Consider the following 22,923-nt stretch of genomic DNA (forward strand, 5'->3'; position numbering starts at 1 on the left):
ACAGCCGCAGCCCCAGCAGCGCCTTTGCGCTCGGCTGGTGCGCACAGGCACGAGAGGCGTCCCTGCGGGGCCCGGCCACCTGAGTCCGGAGCTCTGTGCGGTTTACCGGGCGCTCTGCTGAGGGCCAGGTGGCTGTAAAGGTTGTCCGGAGTATCCCGGCTGATGCCTCTGGGCCCAGCCGCTCCTTGCGGTGACTGCAACGCCGCTCCGCCGAGTTCTCTCAGCGTTCCCGCCCCGCTGCCTCAGGGCCGGCGCCCGGCGCCGGGCGGCCGGCTCCATCCTGATAGGCTGCGCTGCTGAACAAACATGATGTCAGCCAGAGTTTAAGTGCTATATATAGTGTGTGGACAAGACTACAAACTCCGTGGATCTGTCTTTGACTAAGAGGTAGTATGGTTTTTAAAAAATCCCACACACCAGAACAACACATCCCCGCCGCCTTGTTTTGCAGCATACTGTCATCCGAAGTGCAGACACCATTCAGCCCCTACCACTGCTTTGTATTGCAGAACACCTGGAACAATTGCTCCAGGCCTCTCACGACCGAAGTTATTAACTGCACCCCAGTGTAAAGGTCAGCCTTGCAGCTTTGGAAGGTCAGTCTATTTTTATTACTTATAAATACGTTTTTAAAAAAGTGCTTCTCAATTTACAGTCACTGTGTTATACCGAGTTTGTTTTTTCTTTTTTAGTTCTTGAAGGTGGCATATGTATTTTGTGAAATTGGAAGGAGTCTACAAAACAATTTAGGCTTAACCATTTACTTCCAGCCATGCCATGCATACCCTTATAAGTGTATTTTACTGAAGGGTGTTTAGCCAATTACAGTGCATTTAGGGAAAGTCCAAAGGTCTTGATATTCATGGAAACACCTCCACCCATTTCAAACTGAAGGTTTTTTTAACATTTGGTAGCTTTTCTCCTTTCTTTTCTCTTTCACTTGCTCCTCCCTCTGAAAATTTCAAGAAATCTATTTGTTCCTCATTACAGTTAATGTTTTCTGGTATTGTTGAGAAAGGTTTTCATGTTGGTGTAGGTGAATATGTCAACTTGTATGCCCTTGACATATATTAGGTTTCCTAAACAGAATGGGGCAAAAAGGAAAAGCACCCCTGTGAGTGCAGTTCCCTTAAGAGTCACCTCATCAAGGCTCATTCAGATATGATTCAGATGTGATACTTACAATCTGAGTTGTTTGACATGTCTATTTCCTGCCCAGTAGGAAATAGACATGTGAAATCATGTCTATTTCCCTCCCTATTGTCCTTGTGAAATAATGTCTATCTCCCTCCCTATTGTCCTTGTCTTTTCCAGCCCTCTTATTCTGTCTTTTCCAGCCCTCTTATTCTTTAGTCAGCTTGCTGGCCTGTGTTCATACACAGGACAGACTTGCACTTAGCAGAAATCTGGCTCTCCTGGCATGCTGACTGTTTCCTCTGAATTGGATGTGTCCCAGAAAAAAAGATGATACAACATAGGAATGGGAAATACAGGAAGCTTCAACAGTTATGGAAGTCATAGTAACAAAACCAACTGAGGTAACTGAAAGAGATGTGGACCATCTCTTTTCTAGGGTCCTCTGCAAGCTTCAGTAACTTGAAGTGGCTGCAGTTGGTCTGCCACAGAGCCTTGCACAAGTGTCTTTTCTAGGCTTGCTGTTGTCCTGTCACATACTGAAAATGGGCTGGGATTTAAAATTTCATGAGCTGCTTCCATAGAGAGCTGCTCTAAGAGAGAGAGAGCAAATAATGCCTATGTAGCCAAGTCCTTTGTATAAATAGTTACCCTAAAGTGCATGTTGAATACTTTGTGAAAAGCAAGATAGGAACTAAAAGGGCATTATTGAAGGCAATTTCTCTCCTGTTACTAAGTTTTAAAATGTGGTTCTTTTGATTTCCTTACTCCATACAGAAACTCACCCTACCCTTACTAAGTTTGCATTGGCACCTTTCCTCTATACTATGCATTGAGACAGATTTTGAAATAGAACCAGGTTTATGAAAAAGAATTTGTTTTAGTGTCTTGGACAAAAATCATTATGAAACCAAGCCTGAGACCGTTAATCATTTGTGACTGTAGCTAAGCCAGATGTCAGAAGTGTAAATAAAGGACTTGATTCACTACACAGCAAAAAAGTTTCCTAGGTAATGTGAAGTAACTTAATAATTGGTATAATTTATATATTTATAATCACTTAGTATAATTTCATTGGCTTTCAATTCAATATTAAAAAAAATGCTGTTTCAAAGATAATGAATGTTGCAGGTCTCTTGATGAAGTGTAATCAGGAACAGAGCAGACTTCTCTAATCCTTTCTCCAACGCCATCATCTCTTCTGCTGGCCCATCCCTTACAGACTTGGGGTCTGTGTTCATTCAGCACATGTCAATTGAGCAGTTTTTCTCTGTATGGAAGCCAGCAAAACACGACTGCACAAGTGCTACCTTTGAGCATTGCACTTTTGTCAGAACACAGCCAACACCAACTGAGCATTTACTACACTGGCATCCAAGGGCTGATTTCACAGTGCCATTTTATCTTGTTTGCAGTTTCTCTGTGTGTCATTGTGATACACCACAGCAGGAAATGATCAATAGTTGCTTCAAAATAAGAGTGTATACCATATCAATATTAATCATCAGGAAATAATTTTGCAGCAGTTTCAAATCTACTCATACGGGAGTTCTTCAGTCCTTTTACATACACCTTCCTAGTGATCCTCTTTTCTTTCCTCCTGTTTTGCAACACAGTGTTGTTACAGAGCACTTATCCTAGTAGTGGTGTCAATACACTTTGGGGAGCTTATCACTAGGTGTCACATCTCACTAATGTCATAGTGCTTATGCCTGTTTTAAAGGGTAAAAAGTACTCTAAGTACTTTTAAAGGGTAAAAACACAGTGTGGGAGCTTGGAGTATTTACATGGTGGCAGTGTTTTTCTATTTTTAGTACAGAAAAACAGTTCCCAATAACAACAATAAAAGCCAACTAGCACAGAGAGAACTTAGCTGAACATCTAACTAAAATTAAAAGCAGATGCCTTTGGCCTGCACACAGGAAATATGAGACTTCATAAAATTTAAAGTGAGCACATTTCTTCTCAATGCTCTACACTCATGCTCTGTAAATTCATGAATTAGCACTGTATTATTGTTCCAACAATAAGAAGGTTAAGAGGTGTTGAGTCTTCTGTCTAGCTTTGTTTTCTAATGGGGATTTCTCAACCAGAAACGCAAACTTGAAAGAAAGTTCATTTTCTTTGAAAGTGTATCTCTGCAGTTTGGTTAAACTTCAGTCCTTTCTGAGTTAGATCTTTGCTATACAGTAACTGAAAACAGCTGCTTTCTTAGCCATTTAAATGCTCAGCAGAAATTTGGATATGTTCTCAAACATAATTAGATATTAGAATCTAGTATTGAGTGAAAACATTCATGAGAACATTGATGTAATCATCTATAGCTTTTTAAAAAATGTCCCTTCTAAATGGCTAAACAGATTGCAATAGCCTGGTGGGCAGTGAATAAATGATGGGCTGGAATAAAAATGTCTATTTAAGTCAGAAATCATATGAGATGGAGAGGCTAGGACATGAACCTATTTAGTTTGTCCTTACTGGCCTTTCATATAGGGAAGTGTTTGACCTTTCAAAGATTAACATTTTGGGTTTGTTTTCAGTTCCAGTTTGGCCATGCTTTTACTGTGTGGACTCAAACAATCTATGCTCTAACATCCATGGAAAGTTAATTTTTAATCAGGTTTAATTTTTAATAGAAAATTCAATAGCATCACATTATTTTGATATTAATAATCTGCAAACGTGGGACTTGGCAAATAAAAGTATCTGAATTATATTCTTGTACCATTTAACTTAGTTAAGTGTAAAATTGATTCACATATACCTGGCCCATTTTTGTTGTAGAAGGAGAACTTATCATACCAGTGTGCTGAACCACTTCTGTCTTCCTGTCAATTGTTCCATATAATACTAGTGAGATATGCTGAGATTTAAGACTTCAGTGGATCAATTCCCAAATGAACTGTAGCTTGTCTTATCAAGCAGATCTATTTTCTCCTCAAAAATAAATATTCAGAGTGTCTCTTGCACACTCCATCTCCTTTATGATGTTCTTTCCTAATATATCAAACTATACTAAGAATACAATGAATTTTCCTGGTCCATTACAATAATAATCCTTAAATCTTACCTAGATAGGTCTTTGAGTTCAAATGGTAACCAACTGATTTTTCTTTTCTGTTCTATATATTTGATATCTGACTTTAAAGTAAAGAAATAATTACATTAAGTTATCTGAAAGCTAATACTGGGAACTGTAGTCCTGCTCTGTAATCTTTCAGCACAGACAGAATTCAAGCCAGGGTAATTTGAACAGGTTAACATGGGGCGATATATTGCAGAAGGAAAATATTTCGCCAAATGAATGACTACCACAAGCATTTGTTTTAAAAGATATTAAACATGAGCTTCATGAAGGATGAAGTCCTCCCCCTTCCCATGGGGAGTACTCAAACATCATGGTTCCCCCACAGGGGCACTGGACATGTACTGACTGGAATGTTGCTACAACTGACAGTGCTGAGCATCATCCCTCCAGCAGGACTGCTTGTACTTGAACCCAAAGCAACTGCAAACCCACAGACATGCTGGGTCTGAACAGAGAATGCCTTTAAAGCCATGAAGGAGTCAAATTAGGAGTTGCTGAGAAAAGGTGAAGAAATGGAAATGGGTTTTCTGAGAAAGGATTTCTGAGATGAGATGAAAAAGGGTAGGAAAATTAGTTCCTAATCCAAGTGCAAGAGCAGAGGAAAAAAGCTGGGGAGGGCAAAGGAGGAATTGAGATTGGCTGGCAAAGAAATTGATTACGTGAGAGAATGTTGTACAAGATTTCAATTAATCTTAGCTTGACATTATGAATTCTGTAATCAGGTCTAAAGTTCCTTACACTGAAGCACTTACAGGTCAATGCTTTGCCAACAAGCTCTTTGCTCCCTGTAAAGCAGAACAATAAAAACATATCACATCTTGCTGATATAATGAAATTAATAATTTTAAAAAGCATCACAGCAATGGTCAGAAAATACATAAAACTCAAGTTAATAATGCAGTACTTTCATCAGATAAAACTTGATAGTGTGCATTAGACTGACCCACATCACTTGAATAGGGTGAAATGATTTTACTGAAGTCCTTGATCAATTTATGTGTGTTGGGCACTGCATCAGTGGAGGCTCTTACAAAGGTGACAGTTTGTGTGTAATTTTCTCATAACACCCATACAGACCTGTCTCAAATTGATATCAGGGAACCAATGAAAATATTTAGTGTCAGATAAGCGAGGAAGTACTTTTTAAAAAATCTATATTAGTCATAGTCGATACATATTTTGGTAGAAAGCTATGAGGCAGGGACTTCAGCTACTGAGTCAGAATAAAGATGCAAAACCATAGCAGGTTTCTGTGCAGTCAACTGGCAAATCTTATTTGACTGATTGGCTACTGCCACCAGGTGGCTTGTTACAGTCATTGACTGAAAACTGTAAAATGCCTTTTACCTCTAGGTTAACAAATATTTTCGTTTAAATACGGTTCCAAGTCTAAATTTTATGTGTGACACAGAAAAATTCTAAAATTAATATGATTAGTAAAAAATAAAAAATGCATACAGTAGAAGGACATCTCTGAACATAAGGGGAATACTTTAATCTTATTTGTAAATTAATGGTAAATTGGCAAACCAGGTAAGTATGAAACAGTGCCAAAGCTCACGGGAAACTAAATTATTAATTATGGAGAAAGAAAATCTCATCCTACATTATGACTTTATCACAATTTATTTCCTTTTAGATGGTCAGGATTGTTTCGATGACTCAACATTCTCTCTTTGGGAGGAAAAAACCCCACCATACACAAACTGATTTGTAGGAAGAATTCTTCATATCTAAGATAACAATATTGTCATTGATTCCCTAATAAATCTTTAACTAAGACAATAATGCTGATAAGCTTGAAAAATGCTGAAAGCTTGAAAAATCTTGAAATGCATTGTTTTGTATGTGTAGTTTACAGAAGAGAGAGGTGAGTAAATATTGGTGCCAGGACTGTTCTCTTCAGAGAAAGCCTCATATCCAGCATGTATTTAGCCAACTCCAATGCACTTTTTCAAACATATTTCAATATTTCAAAATAGGAAATGCTAGTAACAAAAAATTCTTTGATCCAGTTATCCATAATCAAAACAATCTGGTAGGGATGCAGCCTCTTTGCATATCACTTGATTTGAACTCCAGTGATGTTTTATGATGATAACTTGTCAGTAACATTGAGCTCAATGCACATATATGAAACTTGAGCAAGGTCTGACCTAAAACGCCACAGTTTTGCTGAATAGTTAGCTTAATACCTAAGAGGAAAGTTGATTAGAAGGACTCACATGGTAATATGGGTTCTTTTCAATGGCTTATTGTTTTCCATATAGCTTTGGGCTTAAAAAATAGGATAGCTATCAGTATAACCCCTGGACTGCACAATAGTTAATTTCCAAAATTATATATATTTACTTAATTGCTTTCTTGGTTCTTAAGCAAGAGAAATTCCTCTTTATATACTTGGAATGAAGTCTCCTCTACAAGATTCCTGTTGCTTTCAAAATTATAAGCTTTCACTTATTTCCTTAAGTGCCTATAATAAACCATGCAAAAAGCCTCATCAGCTTCTTTTCATGTTAGATGTTGTTCCATTCGTTTGCCATTGACGTCTCATCCTCTGGCACAGGTCAATAGTAGGTTACACAGCTTTATCTCCTCAGGCTTGCAGGAAGGCTCAAACCCACCGCCAGCCCTCTATGTCTCTATCTCATTTGGTTAAGGTAGAACATCTGCTCTGAAATAAATACAGAATTGTTATGAACACTAACACTAACAGCAGTTGCAGTACACTTTACAAAAAAGATGCAGCTGTGGAATTTTTGTAGTTCATATAACCTAATGCATTCTGTTTACTTTATATATAAACAGAATGACACTTAACAAATTAGCAAGCAGTACCCTTTCATAGAAACATTTTCATTAAGGCTGCAGAACTATTGATTTTACTATTTTTAAAGGAGACTGGTGTGTTTGAAAAGAGCCCTTCCAGACAGATTGATGAATGCCATGCAGTAGTGTGGGGACTTGTACCCAGTAGTTACAGAGTCGGTTTTTCTTCTCCCTGGTTCTCTTGGTGTTATCTTGGTTTTCTTGCTTTGCAGCTCTTTAGCAATAACTAAAGAGTAGCTATGCAATGATAAGCAAAACAGTATTCCCTCCCTTACCCTCTTTACTATTCATATAAAAATGATTTTTTCTTCTTAAACTCTGATTACCATTTCCAACAGAATTGTAGCTTGCATTTTTATCCCTTCTCCTGAGTCTTAGTGAGGAAATTAATTCCATATATACTTATATATACTATAATGTTTCAGACATATATACCCCATTCTGTCAATGAGCCAAGACCCTAAAATAATATCTTAAAATATTTGTATATTAATTCCAGTATACTCTGTGAAAGTTATGAACCTAAATATTGTCAAGAATACAGGTCCCTCTGGTCACCAGTTTCCTTACTCTAAATATATTTATGTTATTATTTGTCTTACTAATAATATACCTGTATTAGTTAAAAACACACAGGCACATAATAAAGCATGTATGTACTTAGGCCTGTAATTCTATCAAACTCTTTCATATATGGGAACTTTATCAATGTAGTTGGAAACAGAATTATTTTTTCCCCCAGCTAGGGGGAAATAGACATATTTCACTTTCACTTCAAGCTATTGCTTATGCATTATGTTTCTTCAGTTACTGAACACTGAGTGAGATCTCAGCTTCACAGTAACTCCCATGAGCAAGATAATACAAGTTACAGTCAAAAAATTTTTCTGATTAGGCAAAGTAATCCCTTACTGGTTTTCATGTTAAATATAATTTTTAATATGTTACCACAGGATATGTTACCACAGGGTACCTCTAAAGCTTAACGCTGCTTTTATAGAAACTGAGAAAAGAGTGAACACTAACAGAGCATTTCCTAGCCTGTCATATTTTAATAGTTATTATTTTTTTAGAAAATATTACCAAATTAATAGTACTAGGATCTCTAAAACTGCTCTGAACTACTAGTAAGCAACTGAATCACTATAGCTCTCCAGTAAAGGTGTTTTTTAACACAAACAATATTTCTATGATGTGGGAGGGAAAAATTACTGTTGGATTTCTAAGTAATTGTCTTTTTGGGTCACTTTGTGAGCATTTGAGAACTTTGGTTAAAACACTAAGTCAGAGAAGTCAGAGAAGCCTATGTAAGCAATTGCAGTTACAGCCAGCAAAGCCCCAGTTACAGCCAGAATTTGCTTACTTGATAAGAAAGGCCTGACTTAGGAAGCCTGTAGATGTGACCACCTTTCGTTCCACGGATAGCACATCTAACGAGCTCTGTAAGCTTTGACAAGGGCGATCTCTCAGTAAAACTCTAGCTGTTAACCCAGGACGGCCATCCAGACCGCCGGCGTTGGGAAGCTGGAAAGAAATGAGACGATGCCCGAACACCTTCCCGGCTGTGGGGGCGGCACCGGGGGCCCTCAGCACCTGGGGCGGGCTCACGGAGCGTTGGCGGCCCCGCCCCGAGCCCCGCCCGGGCCAGGCCGAGCCCTCCGGGCCCCGCGTGCGGCCGCCCCCGCCGGCAGAAAAGCGCCGCGGCCGCGGGGGAGGCTGGAGCTGAGGGAGCGGCTGCCGGGCTCGGCTGCGCTTCCCCCTCGCCCTTTTCCGCTGCAGCGGTGCCGGGGGGAGAGCGCGGCTCCCTGGGGCAAGGGCGTGCGGGGCTGAGGAGCTGCCGTAGCCTTTGTAGTCGTGCTTTGGTTAATTACACTGATGCCAGTGAGTGCTCGAAGTGGGTACTGCAAGCTTTTTGGAAAGGGTATTTGCTTAATAGAACATCTGCAGCAGGTATGACGCAAAGTAAAATCTGGTGGCGTTTTTAGGGTACTGCGTAGATGCTGCCTTTTGTGCAAGATTTCTGAATTGCTTTAGAGAACGCCTAAACTTGTGTGCCTTAATGAGTCAAGGTAAGCTATGGCTTGTTTTATCTGAAAGCCATGCCACCCACGTTCCTGTGTTATCCTTTTTGCTTCTTGTTGTGAGAATATTAGTTTTGTATTTTGTTTCTTTTTAACGTGCATAAGATCCGGCTCTGTGGTAACTGTGACAGTAAATGTGCTCGTGCTATAGTTGAAGTTACTTGTTGAGATAACAAACTACATCTTTTTAGATGAGTCTCTCTTTGAGCTCTTCATATAGATAATAGTTTGCAAGGTTGGGGCCATGAAGATTCTACGCGGAAGATAACAAACTACATCTTTTTAGATGAGTCTCTCTTTGAGCTCTTCATATAGATAAAAGTTTGCAAGGTTGGGGCCATGAAGATTCTACGCAGAGCAGCTGCCCAAGTAAAAGCAAACAAATGAACAGGGCAAAATCTTTGACTCCTGTTCATTCTTGGTGAGATATATGGAAAAAAGAGAAGGTTACAATTTTTTAAAAATTGTTTATTCTTGTTCTAAAAAAAAGTGCCTCTTTGATAGGAGTAAATATGTCATGAGCTTTAAAATCATTCTGCAAATTTATGTCAGCTAATACTTGGAGGGAGAAGGTATCAAAAGTTGGTTGTAGGTTCCCCCTGCCTGCCTGCCCTTAACTGCACCAGAAGATATTTAAGTAATTACTTAGTATGAAACTCTTTGAGGTCTGGGGGAGTGTCTGAGAAGGCAAAGGAAGCTGCAGGGTCGGTGTCTCATTATGGCTTCATGCATTTCAGCTCAGCTGGGGGGAAACTGTATAAAATATGCACCTGAAGTAAAGATTCTCTTACAAACCTTACTTTTTTTTGTGTGTGTACTGTTTCTTTTTTCAGACAAGTTTCCTGGATATGGTAAATGTTAATACAGTTAGATGCAAACCAAATAGAAGATATTAGAAAGTCATATAAGTTGTTTTACTACAAGTAGAGAGCCAATGGCAGTTTTACTCAGGCTTTGTCACTGCAACAGAAGGTCTAGCTGTACGGTAAGTACCTACACTCAAACTGTTACAAAAAATAATATTGAAACATCTATGCCCTTGAAATTCTCTTTCCTAGAAAGAACACAATGCTGAGGTGTGTATTTTTTGTGTGCCTGGGGGGGTTTGTGTGTTTATATTTTAAAAGTAGTGAATTATTATTAATATGTTTTCTGTCCTTGCTCAATCCAGCTGTCTTGATATGACCACCTTTAACTAAGCAGAAGAGGACATCTCAAGCTCTTTTTATGAGTTGAGAGGAAGGGTGACTCTTGGACAGCAACACTGTCTTCTTTCCCTTTGTAGGGGTCTATTTTTAAAGGAATGTGTCATAAACCCCTTATATTAACATAGCTTATTCCCCTGCAGGTGCTTCTTTCCTTTTTTTGTTTGCTCTCTTGTCTGATGGTGCTCAGGAGAAGTTTCTGTCAATGGTAGTTTTGTACCTTTGAGTTGACAGTATGTTTGCCTTGTCTGTTGTCTCATCTTTTCCTCCTCTCTGAAGTTAGTTTTAGATTTCACACTAGGCAGCTAATGAAGTTAAACAGCTGAAAGAAGATAAGTTCTATGAAGAGATCCTGAGTTGGAGTGTGAGCATTGTGCTTATGAACTATTAGGCTACCAGGGCTACCTGCAGGTACTGTGCAGTTGTTTTCAGCACAGGAAGAAGTAACTTACTTCTCTCCCTTTATCCAAATCTTTTTCAGATTTTGGGTTTTTTTTTTTGAATTCTATTAATCTCTACTTAATCTTTTTCTTCTGCCAGCTATTGAGTCAGTTGAATCAGACAAGGATGTGTCTTGTTTCCTTTACATTCCTACCACATCCTCTGCTACTTAAAGCAGAATATTACCCTACTCTTTTTGTGTCTCTGTGATATGCAGCCTTATCTCTTCTTGTTTTGAAATTTTCTCTGGTGCATATAATTGTACTTATTTAGCTTTCTATGGGCATCTTTAACTTATGTATAAAAAATCAATTAGAAGGAAATACTTGAACTAGAAGTTAAAGATATGGTCATAATGTTATCTTGAATATTTGGGAGGAGTGGAGTGTTGAGAGAGACTAGGGTTTTCTAGTTCTTGAAACCTAACTGTTCAACACACTGTCACCTTTGATTTTCTTCTCTTTAGTGGTGTAAAGTTGCTGAGGAGTACAAATATATCATTGCCTTGAAAATTGTGGATTTCCATGTATGAGAACTTTGGAAGAGTTCATGTTGATGACTCCTGTTGTGTAAGATAATGATGTGCCTTGTCTTCATTTGGCTGCTTTTTAGGTGTCGAGAGTTCAGTCTGAAATGGCTCTGTGTGTTTCTTATCTTCATGTCCATCTGTGCTGTCAGGGAACTTCATAACCTGATACATCATATCACTTGTTGCAAAATGGGCATGGCCCTTCTAGAAGGCAGGCCTACTTGCCTGGTCTGTGTTCCACTAGAGCTGATAACTCACTTCCTCTGCCTAAGGACTGAAAGAAAGTTTCTCTCTGTTCTCCTGGCCTTTTGGATGTGGAAATGCTTTCTTTTGTTGGCTGAGGTGTTCTGTAAACCACAGTACAGCTGTAAGCCCTGTATGCTACTGGAGCAGCAAAACAATTCCCACAGCTTTTATGAAAAGAGTATTGTGGTGGGGCAAAACATTGCATGATGAAAGCTGAGGTTAAGGGTTCATATAACTGTTTTAGGATCTGGAGTCCTTCTATCCCTTGTCTTTCATGGATGCTGTTCCCTTGGCAAGAGCATGACAAGCCAAATCCATTGTTTGACTAATTGTCCAGAGGTCCAATATCCAAAAGGAAGAGTTCAAAGAAGAAATCTTGGGCTTGTCTGCAGCAAACATACATATTTCTTTATCTAAATCTTCATACCAAATTCTAACTCTTGCATGTATAAATTTTATTTCTGGCATTTGGCAACTTTAGTTTCCCTGCAGAAAGAAGAACTTGTTACTGGGGAATTATTTGTCATCTGTGAGGAAATAGACATGGGTTGTGGAAACAAAGGCAGTCTGTAATGATGCAAAATTTGAAGTTATGATTAATAAAAATGAGTTTGATACTAGCTGTGTAGTTGCTCAATACTGTTGACCTTTATATATCTGTGAAGCATGTTGTAAGATCCATCTGTCCTGTGCAGATGTTTAAGGAACTTGAATTTTTTTTTTTGATAGAGAGAGAGAGCAGGAGAGGGATTGGCAAAAGACTTTTTTAAAAGTGCTGTCAAAATGCATGGAGGGAAATAATCCCTCCAGTAGATGGAGGGATCCATCAACAGCCTGTAGATGGCCTGAAATATGGTATCTGAACATTCTAACAATGTCTGGCAGTTATCAGAAGCAGAAGTTATTCAGAAGCTGGGAGTGGTGTCTTCTCATGAATGCTTTTTTTGAATATGGTTTTGTATTCTACTATTCAATTGATTCCTAAAGAGGACTGGTGACCTGTAATGTAAATATTTGTGTTTAATTGCCTGTAAATTTTATTTTATACAGATGGAGCTGCCTGGTTTTGCTGTTGCTGTTTGGATGTTTGGTTGCCTCTATGGATCTGTGGTTGGCTATCCAAATGGAAAAGTAAGAGAAGCCTGTACTAGCATGGTGCCCTGTCATCGTGGCTCTCCTCAGCTGTCACCCGAGCACACCATTACAGTGAATGGGACTGAATTTAAACCAGGGGACAACATAGAAGGTACTGTGTCAGTTACAGCTGAAGAGTTTAATTTATTGTTTCTTTCTATTATAGTATGTCTTTTCTCAGTTTTCTGTACTGGATTTATCTAAGCAGTTGAGTCTTGTTTAGGTAATCCATTGACCATCATTCAGTACTTGTAAAATTAGTGTCTGGTAGTCATTGTTGAAATACTTCCTTCTTCCTCTGGAAGTAAACTTCCTTATTCTTCTTCTTGCTTTAGTTCATCTGTCTGGACCAGATTTTGAAGGATTTTTCCTACAAGCCCGGGATGCAGAGCACCTGGATAGGCCTGCAGTTGGATCTTTTGTGCTAGCTGACCGGAGACGTTCTCAGCTGCTGACATGTGGTCGTACCAAGGTAGAGTCCAGTGCTTCACAATTATTTAGTGGGCACTGAGGGGCTTGTTCTGTCTCTTCATCCTCTTCTTCAAACGTGGAGCATTTCCTTACTAAGAAAATCTCACTATTTCTGTATGAAATGCTGTAGGGACCTCTAGCTCATTGCTGGAATCTTGTGGATTGAAAGTCCTTTCTTTTAGTCTTGAAGTTTGTTAGCATAAGTTGCTGTTCTACACCTCACCTGAGCTGATCATGACTGGGGTAGTGCAGTGTAACTGCAGTGTCTGTGTAGGATTTAACTGCAGCCTCTGCTGACTGTGTTAAGTAACAAAATGTTTATGCCCTGTGTAATTCTTGATATATGTGTGTTTTCAGAATTCAGCTGTCAGTCACACAAGTAAAGCAAAAAAGAAAGACATAAAAGCTTATTGGATTGCTCCTGAAGATGCTCCAAAGCACATACAGTTTCTGTAAGTAAAAAAAGTATGGGTTTATATTAATTAAATATATTAAAATGCAGACAAGGTAAACCTGTACCATTGTCTGACAAATATTGTCCAGCAACTGAAAAGTCCTTGGGTCAAATGACCTGAAAAGTCAACACCCCTTACTTGCTGCAGAGTCTGTGTTAATGCAGATACTTTTTTAGGAGGAGTTGAAGGTGATTTTTTCCTTTTTTTTTCCTTTCCCTTTTTTTCTCCTAGGGAGAGTATAAGGGGATTTGAAGATTAGTTTCTTTAGTCTTTAGCTACCTTCTCACTTCTCATGCCTGCAATATACACTTAAGAATCCTTCTCTTTGCTGTACCTAACTAAATGATATGTATACCCTTCTGTTACGCTACTAGGTTTTTCTGAACTACAGGATAGAAGCAATGCAACTCTTCTCTGAAGTTCTAATCTATGCCATAGGCATGAAAGTTTCTTATATTCCAAGATTGGTATTATGTTTTAAAATTCTTTTTCTAAGATTTAAGGTACTTTCCTACTTCAATCCCTAAAATGGTAGAGATCTCCATAGAGATGAGGTTTTTACAAATAATTTCTGAGAACTATAAATTATTTTCCTTTCTTTTTTAAAGTAACAGCCGACTATAAATATATACTGTAATTACTCTCTGTGTGTTGTGTTTAAGAGCCACAGTTGTGAAGAAATACAGGATTTTCTGGGTGAAAATTCCAGGTCCCATTGTTTCTCAGCCTGATGTGCTGTCCCCAACACCACCTTTGCATGCAACATCAGAGGCTATGTCAACTTCACAGCCAGTTTCCTACATATCAAAGCCAGTAAGTAATGCTAAAGCTAAATCAGGCAATCTTTAATGCTTGTGATGAATGGAATTTAATGAGATGACATTGATACAGCCTAGTAACAGAAAAGGAGAGATGGTGGATGAGTAACTTTGATATCTAAGGCTAAGAACATGACAGCTACCTTTAGCTGAGTTGCCTGAACTTTGCAGGGTTAAATGTTCTCATGCTGCACACAGGTGAGAAGATTGACAGAAAGTTTAGAAATCAATGATCAGAAAGTATTATGCATGCTTCTCATGAGAGATGGGAAAAGACTTAATCTGCTCTTAACTAATAACTTCCTATTTAGCAACTGCAGGCTCAGAAGCTTTCCTTTCTGAGTTCATCTGTGTTACTGACTTTTGTTGCTGAGTCTTGAATGGATTGAGCAAGCATTGATATTTGATCCAGGATAACTGTGGCTTACAATCAGTGTATTTTCTCAATGTGTATTTTGTGGAGTTTCTACTTTAAAAAGCAAGCATATTTTCTTTCTCATCTTACAGCTGATACTACCTCTCTAAATATTAGACCAGAGGAAGTTATTTTTTTTCCTGAAGTTCTTGACGGCTTTTCAAAGTTATTATATTGTAATGTCTTTAAAGCGAAAATTCAACTCAAATTTATCTTGGAATTCACCATCGTTTTACTTAGTAGTCCTAGGGTAATTGCAGACATGGGTTAAGACATTGGTGTGTAGACACAGATGTTGTTGTTCCTTGTATGCTTCTTTCTACCATGGGTAAAAAGGGGGAAGAGAATGGAAACTCATTGCTCACAAGTTGTTTTTTTGCTTAATTGTTTAGTTTAGTGCCTCAGTTTGTGGAATTACGAAGTTCTGCATTAGGAACCCTACAAACTGTGATCCTGGGAGTGCTTCATGTTTTTTTCTATCCTTCCAACAAGAGGGGACTTCAGTTTTTATTGAAATGAGTGGTCCAAGTGAAGGGTATTTAGCATTTGCGCTTTCCCAGGACCAGTGGATGGTGAGTGTTTTATTTTCCATAGTTGCTTTTGTGATGTTTGTCAAGTTTGAATGGAAATGCATATGGAAAACGGAAATACTGTCAGATGTCACACAAAGTGTGACTCTCCCAGAGTGCTAAAACACAGGTTGTTTCTTATATGTGACTATTCACTTTTAGCTCAGGACTGAATAACTGTCTGAAATTCCTGGTTAAATCAATCTCTACCTATCCAAAGATCTTACCTCTCTGAAACAGAGTTGTTCAGAAAACCATTTCCATTTGATCCTTGAATTTTACTCCTATACAAAATCTTAAAAATGTTGAAAGATACTTTTTTCTGACTTATGTTAAATTGAAGGGATGATAATGTTGACAAATGCATAATACATAAGCTGCTTGTTGCACAAAGGAGATGCTGTTTACATTTATCTCCCTAGTGCAGGAACACTTGGTTCTTAACAATCCTTTTTTTCCTGCTCAGCTGTAAAAAAAAAAAAAAATCTTGTAACTGAAGTGGATTTTTAAATAGCTCCAACATCCATCTCTGTCTTGTCTAGTCAATTTGATAAATTTTAAATAAAGAAACTTCTGATAATATGGTTGTTATTCTGGGAGGGGAGTGTGAATCATAATGCGTGTTTCTATGTGTCATCTCTTTGACTTAGTGTGGATCCTCAGTAATAATACTGATGTGCTTAGAAAATGGGGAATAACAGCTTGATAACTACAGAAATCTGTCAGGTCTTGCTGCCTATATTAAATCAAAGACCTTTTGAGGACTGCCAGCGGTGTTTTTTTATTGGGCTATGGATATTTTTCTTTTTGACTCTGCAGGGTGGTGATGATGCCTATCTGTGTGTTAATGTGGATCACCACGTTCACGTGAGCACTGCCCATCTGAAGGAGCGAAGTCATCCTCTCTTGGATTCAGAGGTGTGTTTTAAAACAGCTCAGACACTTTCACAGGTGTGGCTTTGGAGTAAGGTATGCTGCTGCTTTGTGCTTTTGTTTTGCACAGCAGGTGTAAATACTGAGGTGGATCCATAATTCTCTAAGATGATATTGGTTGGGCTCTTACTTCCTAGTAAGTGTTAACTTTTGAAGTCTAAATTTAATTTGTAAAGCTAGTCATATGGTGGGAGCTTAGTCTTTGTAGAAACTTTGTCCCTATTAAAGTCTGTCCCTTTGCTAGAACTGCAGCTGCAACTGTTATGTCCTGAGTTAAGCACTGTTGTAGGCTGTAAAAATTAGTGATAAGTTCAAACCCTAAGTTGCTGTGTTGACTTACTGACATACCTCTTGTGTGCCAATTCAGAAAGGATCCCCTTTCCCTATATAATTTATATTTTTTCTTATATATCAGTGACACACTTGTCTTTTGCATGGTTACTTTTAAGCCAATTGCTCAGCCAATCTGAAAACACTGGGTATTTAAGGATCTCCTGTTTTACAGAATGCCCTTGAAGATGTGTCCTGGAGGCTTGCAGATGGTCTTCTTCAATGTTCTTTCAGAAGGGGGATTCGTCTCCCTGCTTATAAAGGGAGATTTAATCTGGATACCAGTTACTACATCTTTCTGGCAGATGGGGAAGCTAGTGAAGGTAAGCTTGACTTATATATGGTTGCTTTTCTTTTAACAGCTCCAAATGAGTTAGTAACTCTTCTGTAAGATGTGGCTTAAATGAGAATTGGTGTCTGAACTAAGGTTTCCAAGCTTGAAGCCTTTAATTCAATCACCTTTCCTGCTTCTCTGGATCATGGGTTTCCTTGTGGAAGTTATTGCAAATTTACTCATGTATGTTGCATTTTCTGTAGCTGGGTGAGTTGTGTTTTGCACATTAAGTGTGCAGGATGGCTTAGATGGTGTTAGATTCTTACCATATTGTGTGTTAGCTTGTATGATTATGTGCAGTTGTCACAACAGGGCTTGAATTCATGGATGAGGAATGGGCACACCAGTGCAGTGGCTTCATTAGCAAGAAATAAATCACTTTGTCACTGCCCAGGTGGACTCATACACAAACATCGCCGTCAGCCCCTGGTCACCAATGGACTGTACAATGTCACAGGCCTGCCTCAGGATATCGGAGGTTCCCGCGCCCCGCGGCTCATCAAGGCTCACGGTAAGCTGCAGTTTCTAGTTTTGTCTCCCAGTTCTAGAGCTGCTGAGACTGGAGGGTTATTTTGCAGGGTTAGTCCCTCATGTGTTTCTGGCATTTGCATTGTATATTCTGTTGGCTAGCAAGATCTCATACTCTGGTGGCAGAGCGCGGTTCCTGATTTTTTTGTTTCAAGAACAGTGTCGGAAGATCCTTTTTGCCCAGGAAAATGAACTCACCATTGCCTTTTCCCTTAAATTTAAAACTGAGATTTTATATCTTTATTTCAAGTAGTTGCATTTTTGGTTTAGTTCCATTTGAAATGAGAAACCACTCAACTGGCAGTCTGGAGCCACTGAAGTTAATGGGAGTTTTCTCCCACACTACTGGACTTCAGTATAGGTCCATGATTGAACTACCACTCATTCTTTGTCACACAGATTGTAGCATTGTCATCTTTCATCCTCTGGTGTCTGAGTTGGTAATAGAATGGTTTCTCTCATCAGTGTGTACAAAGTGTATTAGCATGTGGGAAATGTGCCGTAGCCAGAGCTGCTCTGTTGTGTAGGAAAAGTATGATTTTCTTTTGCATAGATGTTTCTGTTCTCTAGCAAGCTAAAGGCTATAAAGCTGTAGTCTGAACCAAGTGATAGGTTTTTAATTATTGATGAATTCTGACCATGTGCATATGGACTAAACAATTACATAGACTTGGAAGTTGTATTTGTGTGCACTGAAGTTACCTGTCATTTACCTTGTTGGGTTGGTTGTTTGTTTTTTCTATTTTCAGGAGCGCTAATGTTTGTTGCTTGGATTACCACAGTTAGTATCGGTGTTATTGTTGCACGATTCTTCAAACCTGTCTGGTCTCACTCATTCCTATTTGGAAAGGAGTTGTGGTTTCAGGTGGGCAAAATCTCCACCTATCTCCAGCTGTATTTTCTAGCACTATTGCAAGCAGAACTATAAACCTACTAGATCCAAGAAACAGACTAAACCTGGTATAATCTTGTGAAGTAGAACAATTAAAAATCAGAAGTTCACCTACTTTACTAGTAAATGTTAAGTCTAACGTGGGGACTAAGGATATCTTTTAACTGTAGGTCTCCTTAATGTCTTTTAATCATGTATAAATTGTGGATTTTCTAAAAACTTAACTTTTCTAGGTGCATCGTATGCTTATGTTGACCACAGTCATGCTTACAAGCATTTCTTTTGTGTTGCCTTTTGTATACCGAGGAGGCTGGAGCCAAGTAAGTGTTTACATTTTGTCTTGTTTATTAACTGAAAGGTAAAGGTGGGACTAAAAGAATGAGGAAGTCCACTGCCAGTATTAGGACTATTTCTAACCAATTTTCTGTAAAAGCCATTCTTAAGTAGGCTGATTACAAATTCTGGCAGCCCAGAAGAGGAATTTTGTCTCCTTTAAACTACAGCTGAAAAATTTTGGTGTTTTCCTTCCTCCCTCTTTCTCCTAAATAACTTTGCTCATAGTTTCTTTACGTACTATTTTGGTCTTCCTAAAAGAATATGATCTTGGGAGGGCAGTAAGGATGTGATGGCTGACATTAGCATGGTAAACCTGCTGGGAATGAGGGTTTTTGTGAACTTATCATAACAGTGAATTATAAGCTTAGTCTGGAGCAGTAGCTAGATAGAGATTTTATACCTATTGCTGTCACCTGTATTTTGTTTGATGCAAGGTTACATCAGAAGTTGGAAAGTCTAGAGAGTATCTGAATTCAAGGTGGAAGAATAAGGTGATAGGTGTGAGCTGGGGTAAATGAATAAAACATTTTTGGGTGAAAGAGAAGACCCATGCTGGGATGAGTTATGAAATAGGTCTATGAGTTATAAAATAGGACACAGGATTGAGGCTGGAGAGCATGGACTGTGGTTTCTATAGTCATGTTAGTCTGCTCTTCAGCTGGTAGAATTTCTCAATGTAGCAGAAATGTGAGACAAGCCCTGAGTGGACATAACAGTGTGTCTGCTGCCAAGGCAAACAATCTCCACCTGGATGTAGGGCAGCTTATTGTGTCCTGCTGCATCTGCCAGGGCTGGTCCATTGTAACTTACTAATACAAGAACAAATGCAATTTGCAACTTTCTGGTGTCTTTTCTCTCTGTTTATATAGATCTGATATTTAATAAAAATGTCCTCTGTTTAGCAAGCAGGTTTTCATCCTTATCTTGGCTGTGCAGTGATGGCTTTGACAATCTTTCAACCACTTATGGCAGGTTTCAGACCATCTCGTCATGCACCAAGGTACAGCTGACTCATTAAATTACAGCCACAGGAATTAAATGTGACTGTTTCTTTAAATGGAAGGCTTTTACAGTTTGGAAGTAAAAGATGTTATTTGATTTCTGACCCCTTCCCCCAATGGTGTAATCAATAAAATGTGTTTCTTTGTTTTGTAGGAGGCAGCTGTTTAACTGGTTTCACTGGAGTACTGGTACAACAGCTAGAATATTAGCTGGTGAGTAGAACTAACTCCCATTAAACTGATTTAAAGAAGCTTTGCCCTTTGCTGGGCAGTTGTTCATTTGAAACATCTATGTATATCCAGTCCAGACATGTCTGAAGGTCCTTTTTCTTGGCCATCTTTTTGGTGAGTTTTAAGGGGTCATTAGATACAACTAAGAGAAAAAGTGACTTTAAACCCAAAGGAATTACTGACAAATCTGAAATTCCTCTGTAATGAGGACCTGTCCTTCTCTTCATAATTTATTTTTGTCTTGGAAGATGTGAGAATAGTGTTCTTACAGTAGCATAGTTCAATGTTATTGAATGTGAGACAGGAATTTACAGATCCAGAAGCTGGGTTTAATTCTAGTAATAGAGGCAAGCTTCCACAGCAACCTTAAGCACTTAAGCTTTTTTGGTGACTACCAAAAAAGCCCAAAACAGCCCCCTATCCCCTCACAAAAAGCCCACAACAACCTTCAGCTGTTTGAACTCCTTTAACATTGTTCCCCAAGCAGTTTTAGGTAATTCATGGGTAATCTATTGAAAAAGCATTGACAGAATTTTTAAAGCACACTGGCACAACATTGTTATTGTGTTTTCTATCTTGTTTTTACTGACTAGTTGTGACCATGTTCTTGGGAATGGATCTGCCAGCGCTTGACCTGCCGGACCCATGGGACACCTATGCCATGATTGGCTTTGTAGCTTGGCATGTTGGTACTGATGTTCTTCTGGAAATACACAGCTACTGTCTCGTTCGTAAAGGTACACACCAGCAAACTCCTGCTGTCTCCTTGCTTGCTGAGAATGAAACCAGTGTGGATGGAATTTCAGGAGGTGTTCTTTGGCCTCTAACTTAGAAGCTGAAAGGGAGTAGCTCTTTAGTAGTGTCGTATCTTCTGTAGACAAATGAATATGGAAGAAAACCAGTTTTTTAAGACAAGTGTTCTAGAAGAGTGGGTTTCATGCCATTTTAAATAATAGCTTCTCATTTCTCAAACCACAGTTCATAGGGGGCTAAAGTGTGCAGACTGAAATATGTAAATATTTTGAGACTCTTATTACTTTTTGCCCTAATTTTGATCCCAGGTGGGTATATTAAGTCCAGATTAATTGATGCAGATTTAATCTTCATTTAAATGTTGAAAAATAGCTGTTATTGCAGGAGCAAGTTGAATACTTGCCATATTCATTGACTGGGGAAGGAATATGAAATCCTGACTCTAATATGTCTAGGGAAGAGATGGGTAGTAATTAATTAGAAATTGTTATATTCACTGGCTGGTGTCACAGAGAGGAGGTGACTGCTCATGTGAATGACCTGGGTCTCTGAGGCTGAGATGAGACAGCTGCAGAACTGAAGAAGTTTGATTAATTGAGAGTCTGTTTAAGGTGTCATGTGGGGACAGAGTGATTAGAAAATATGTGAATTTAAATTTAACTGCAGTAATTACTTCCTAGAAGTAGGGAAATTAACCTGTAATGTTTGGTCAATGAGCATTCTCATGTTGGCTAATGAAAATATTTCTTATGAAATCCAGTTACCTTAAAATACAAAAGGAAGAGATGTTAGCTTAAAACTCAGTGTTTTGATTATCCAGTCTAGCAAAAGACAAAATGTTTTTTTGACTTCATTGTTCAGAATTTGTTTTGTATGTCAGCACCAGTATAATTTTTCATTTGTACTGTGAGTGTGATAGTAACAGGCCCTGAAATGTCAAATGAAACTCCCAAGTCCTTTTCAGATTTGATGCTGTGTAAGACTTAGTCACAGGATCTATGCTTCTGCAGTATAAAAATGAAACCCCCCTTCCTCTTAAGGGCAGACTTGACTTCTGTTTTTCTTCCCATGAACAGTTGAAGTGATAGAGGATGACAGAGTACAGATATTGCAGTCACTCACATCTGCAGAAGCAGAGGTGAGTCACAATTTGCTAGCTAACTACTGTGAAATGGGATGGTTCTTTGTTTAAACCAATAAAAAGACTGACTGTCCTATGACTTTTCTTCCCCTTTTCTTGCAGGGTCGTCTGTTTAAACAGATTGTGTTAACCATCTATGTCTGTGGAAATATAGTATTCCTTGTTGCCTTCCTGATAGCAATCAACCAAGTATGAAATAAGTATTTGAGAATTTTGTGACAAAATACTGTGCAATTGAAAAATCTGCAACTTTTTACTACAACTTTTTTCTCAACATGGTCCTGAAGATCTAATTGAAGAACAGCATGTGTATGTCATTCTCAGTGTTAGGAAGATCTGGAATTCAAATCTAGAGAGAAATCCTGCAGTCTTACAAAAGCTGTCTTCTGATGGGACTTTTAATGGGAACCTTTGCCTGAGTAAGGAATGAAATCTCTATTTTTTTAAACACACTAGTTAACTTGACTGAAGCTTGTAGGTGAAAAGAAGACTGAAGATGTGCCAAAAATGTTATTTGGGTAGTCATTTCCCTAAACTTTTTGTGAATATTCTTGGGGGGACTGGTAAGGTATGCTTTGTGGTCTGGATTAAACTGTCCCCTTTACTGTGTTCTAATATGGGATATGGCAGCTTCTTGCTCTTGACAGTTTTGTGCATAAAGAAACTCCCAACCAAACCTCAAAACTTAGTGAAAGATTGTCACAAATGCAGGTTGATGAATGAACTAAATAGATAAAAGTAAAATGCAAAAAGCACTGTCTACTCTAAAAGAACTTCAGTACTTAGTAAAACCACCATTTGCCTTGCTCAAAATACTGCTCTGTATTCTAAATCATAAAGAGAAAACATGTTTGCAATATAAATGCATTAAAACCTATAGTGATTTATCTAAAACTCAAACCAGGAAGAACCTAGCTCTGTTTATGGATTTCTGTTTTACTGTCTTTGGTTGCTTGAGGCTTCTGTATTACCTAACTGTGTGAATGAGATGGATTTATGCCAACTGATGCTTTAATGGAAGTGCAAATA

General features: G+C 38.6%; 1 protein-coding gene across 9 annotated transcripts; it reads left to right on the top strand.

Moving 5' to 3' along the window:
- Positions 1-392: 392 nt before the first annotated feature.
- On the top strand, positions 393-22,516 carry FRRS1 (ferric chelate reductase 1). Of its 9 annotated transcripts, none has more exons than XM_059478109.1 (18): positions 8,744-9,120; positions 9,966-10,117; positions 11,245-11,347; positions 12,604-12,799; positions 13,023-13,159; positions 13,516-13,610; positions 14,276-14,426; positions 15,239-15,418; positions 16,235-16,333; positions 16,854-17,001; positions 17,407-17,523; positions 18,290-18,405; positions 18,666-18,752; positions 19,671-19,768; positions 19,924-19,982; positions 20,594-20,737; positions 21,830-21,891; positions 21,997-22,516. In XM_059478109.1, exons 3-18 carry the CDS (start codon positions 11,303-11,305, stop codon positions 22,087-22,089), a joined length of 1,827 nt encoding a protein of 608 aa, XP_059334092.1. In that variant the 5' UTR covers positions 8,744-9,120; positions 9,966-10,117; positions 11,245-11,302; the 3' UTR covers positions 22,090-22,516. The 9 variants fall into 9 exon arrangements, with proteins under 9 accessions (XP_059334090.1, XP_059334092.1, XP_059334093.1 ...); XM_059478103.1 differs by lacking the exon at positions 11,245-11,347 and having other exon boundaries at positions 8,748-8,932; positions 9,037-9,120; XM_059478104.1 differs by lacking the exon at positions 11,245-11,347 and having other exon boundaries at positions 8,758-8,945; positions 9,037-9,120.
- The last annotated feature ends 407 nt before the right edge of the window (positions 22,517-22,923 follow it).

Source organism: Ammospiza nelsoni, chromosome 9, assembly GCF_027579445.1.
Source record: "Ammospiza nelsoni isolate bAmmNel1 chromosome 9, bAmmNel1.pri, whole genome shotgun sequence".
NCBI lineage: Eukaryota > Metazoa > Chordata > Aves > Passeriformes > Passerellidae > Ammospiza > Ammospiza nelsoni.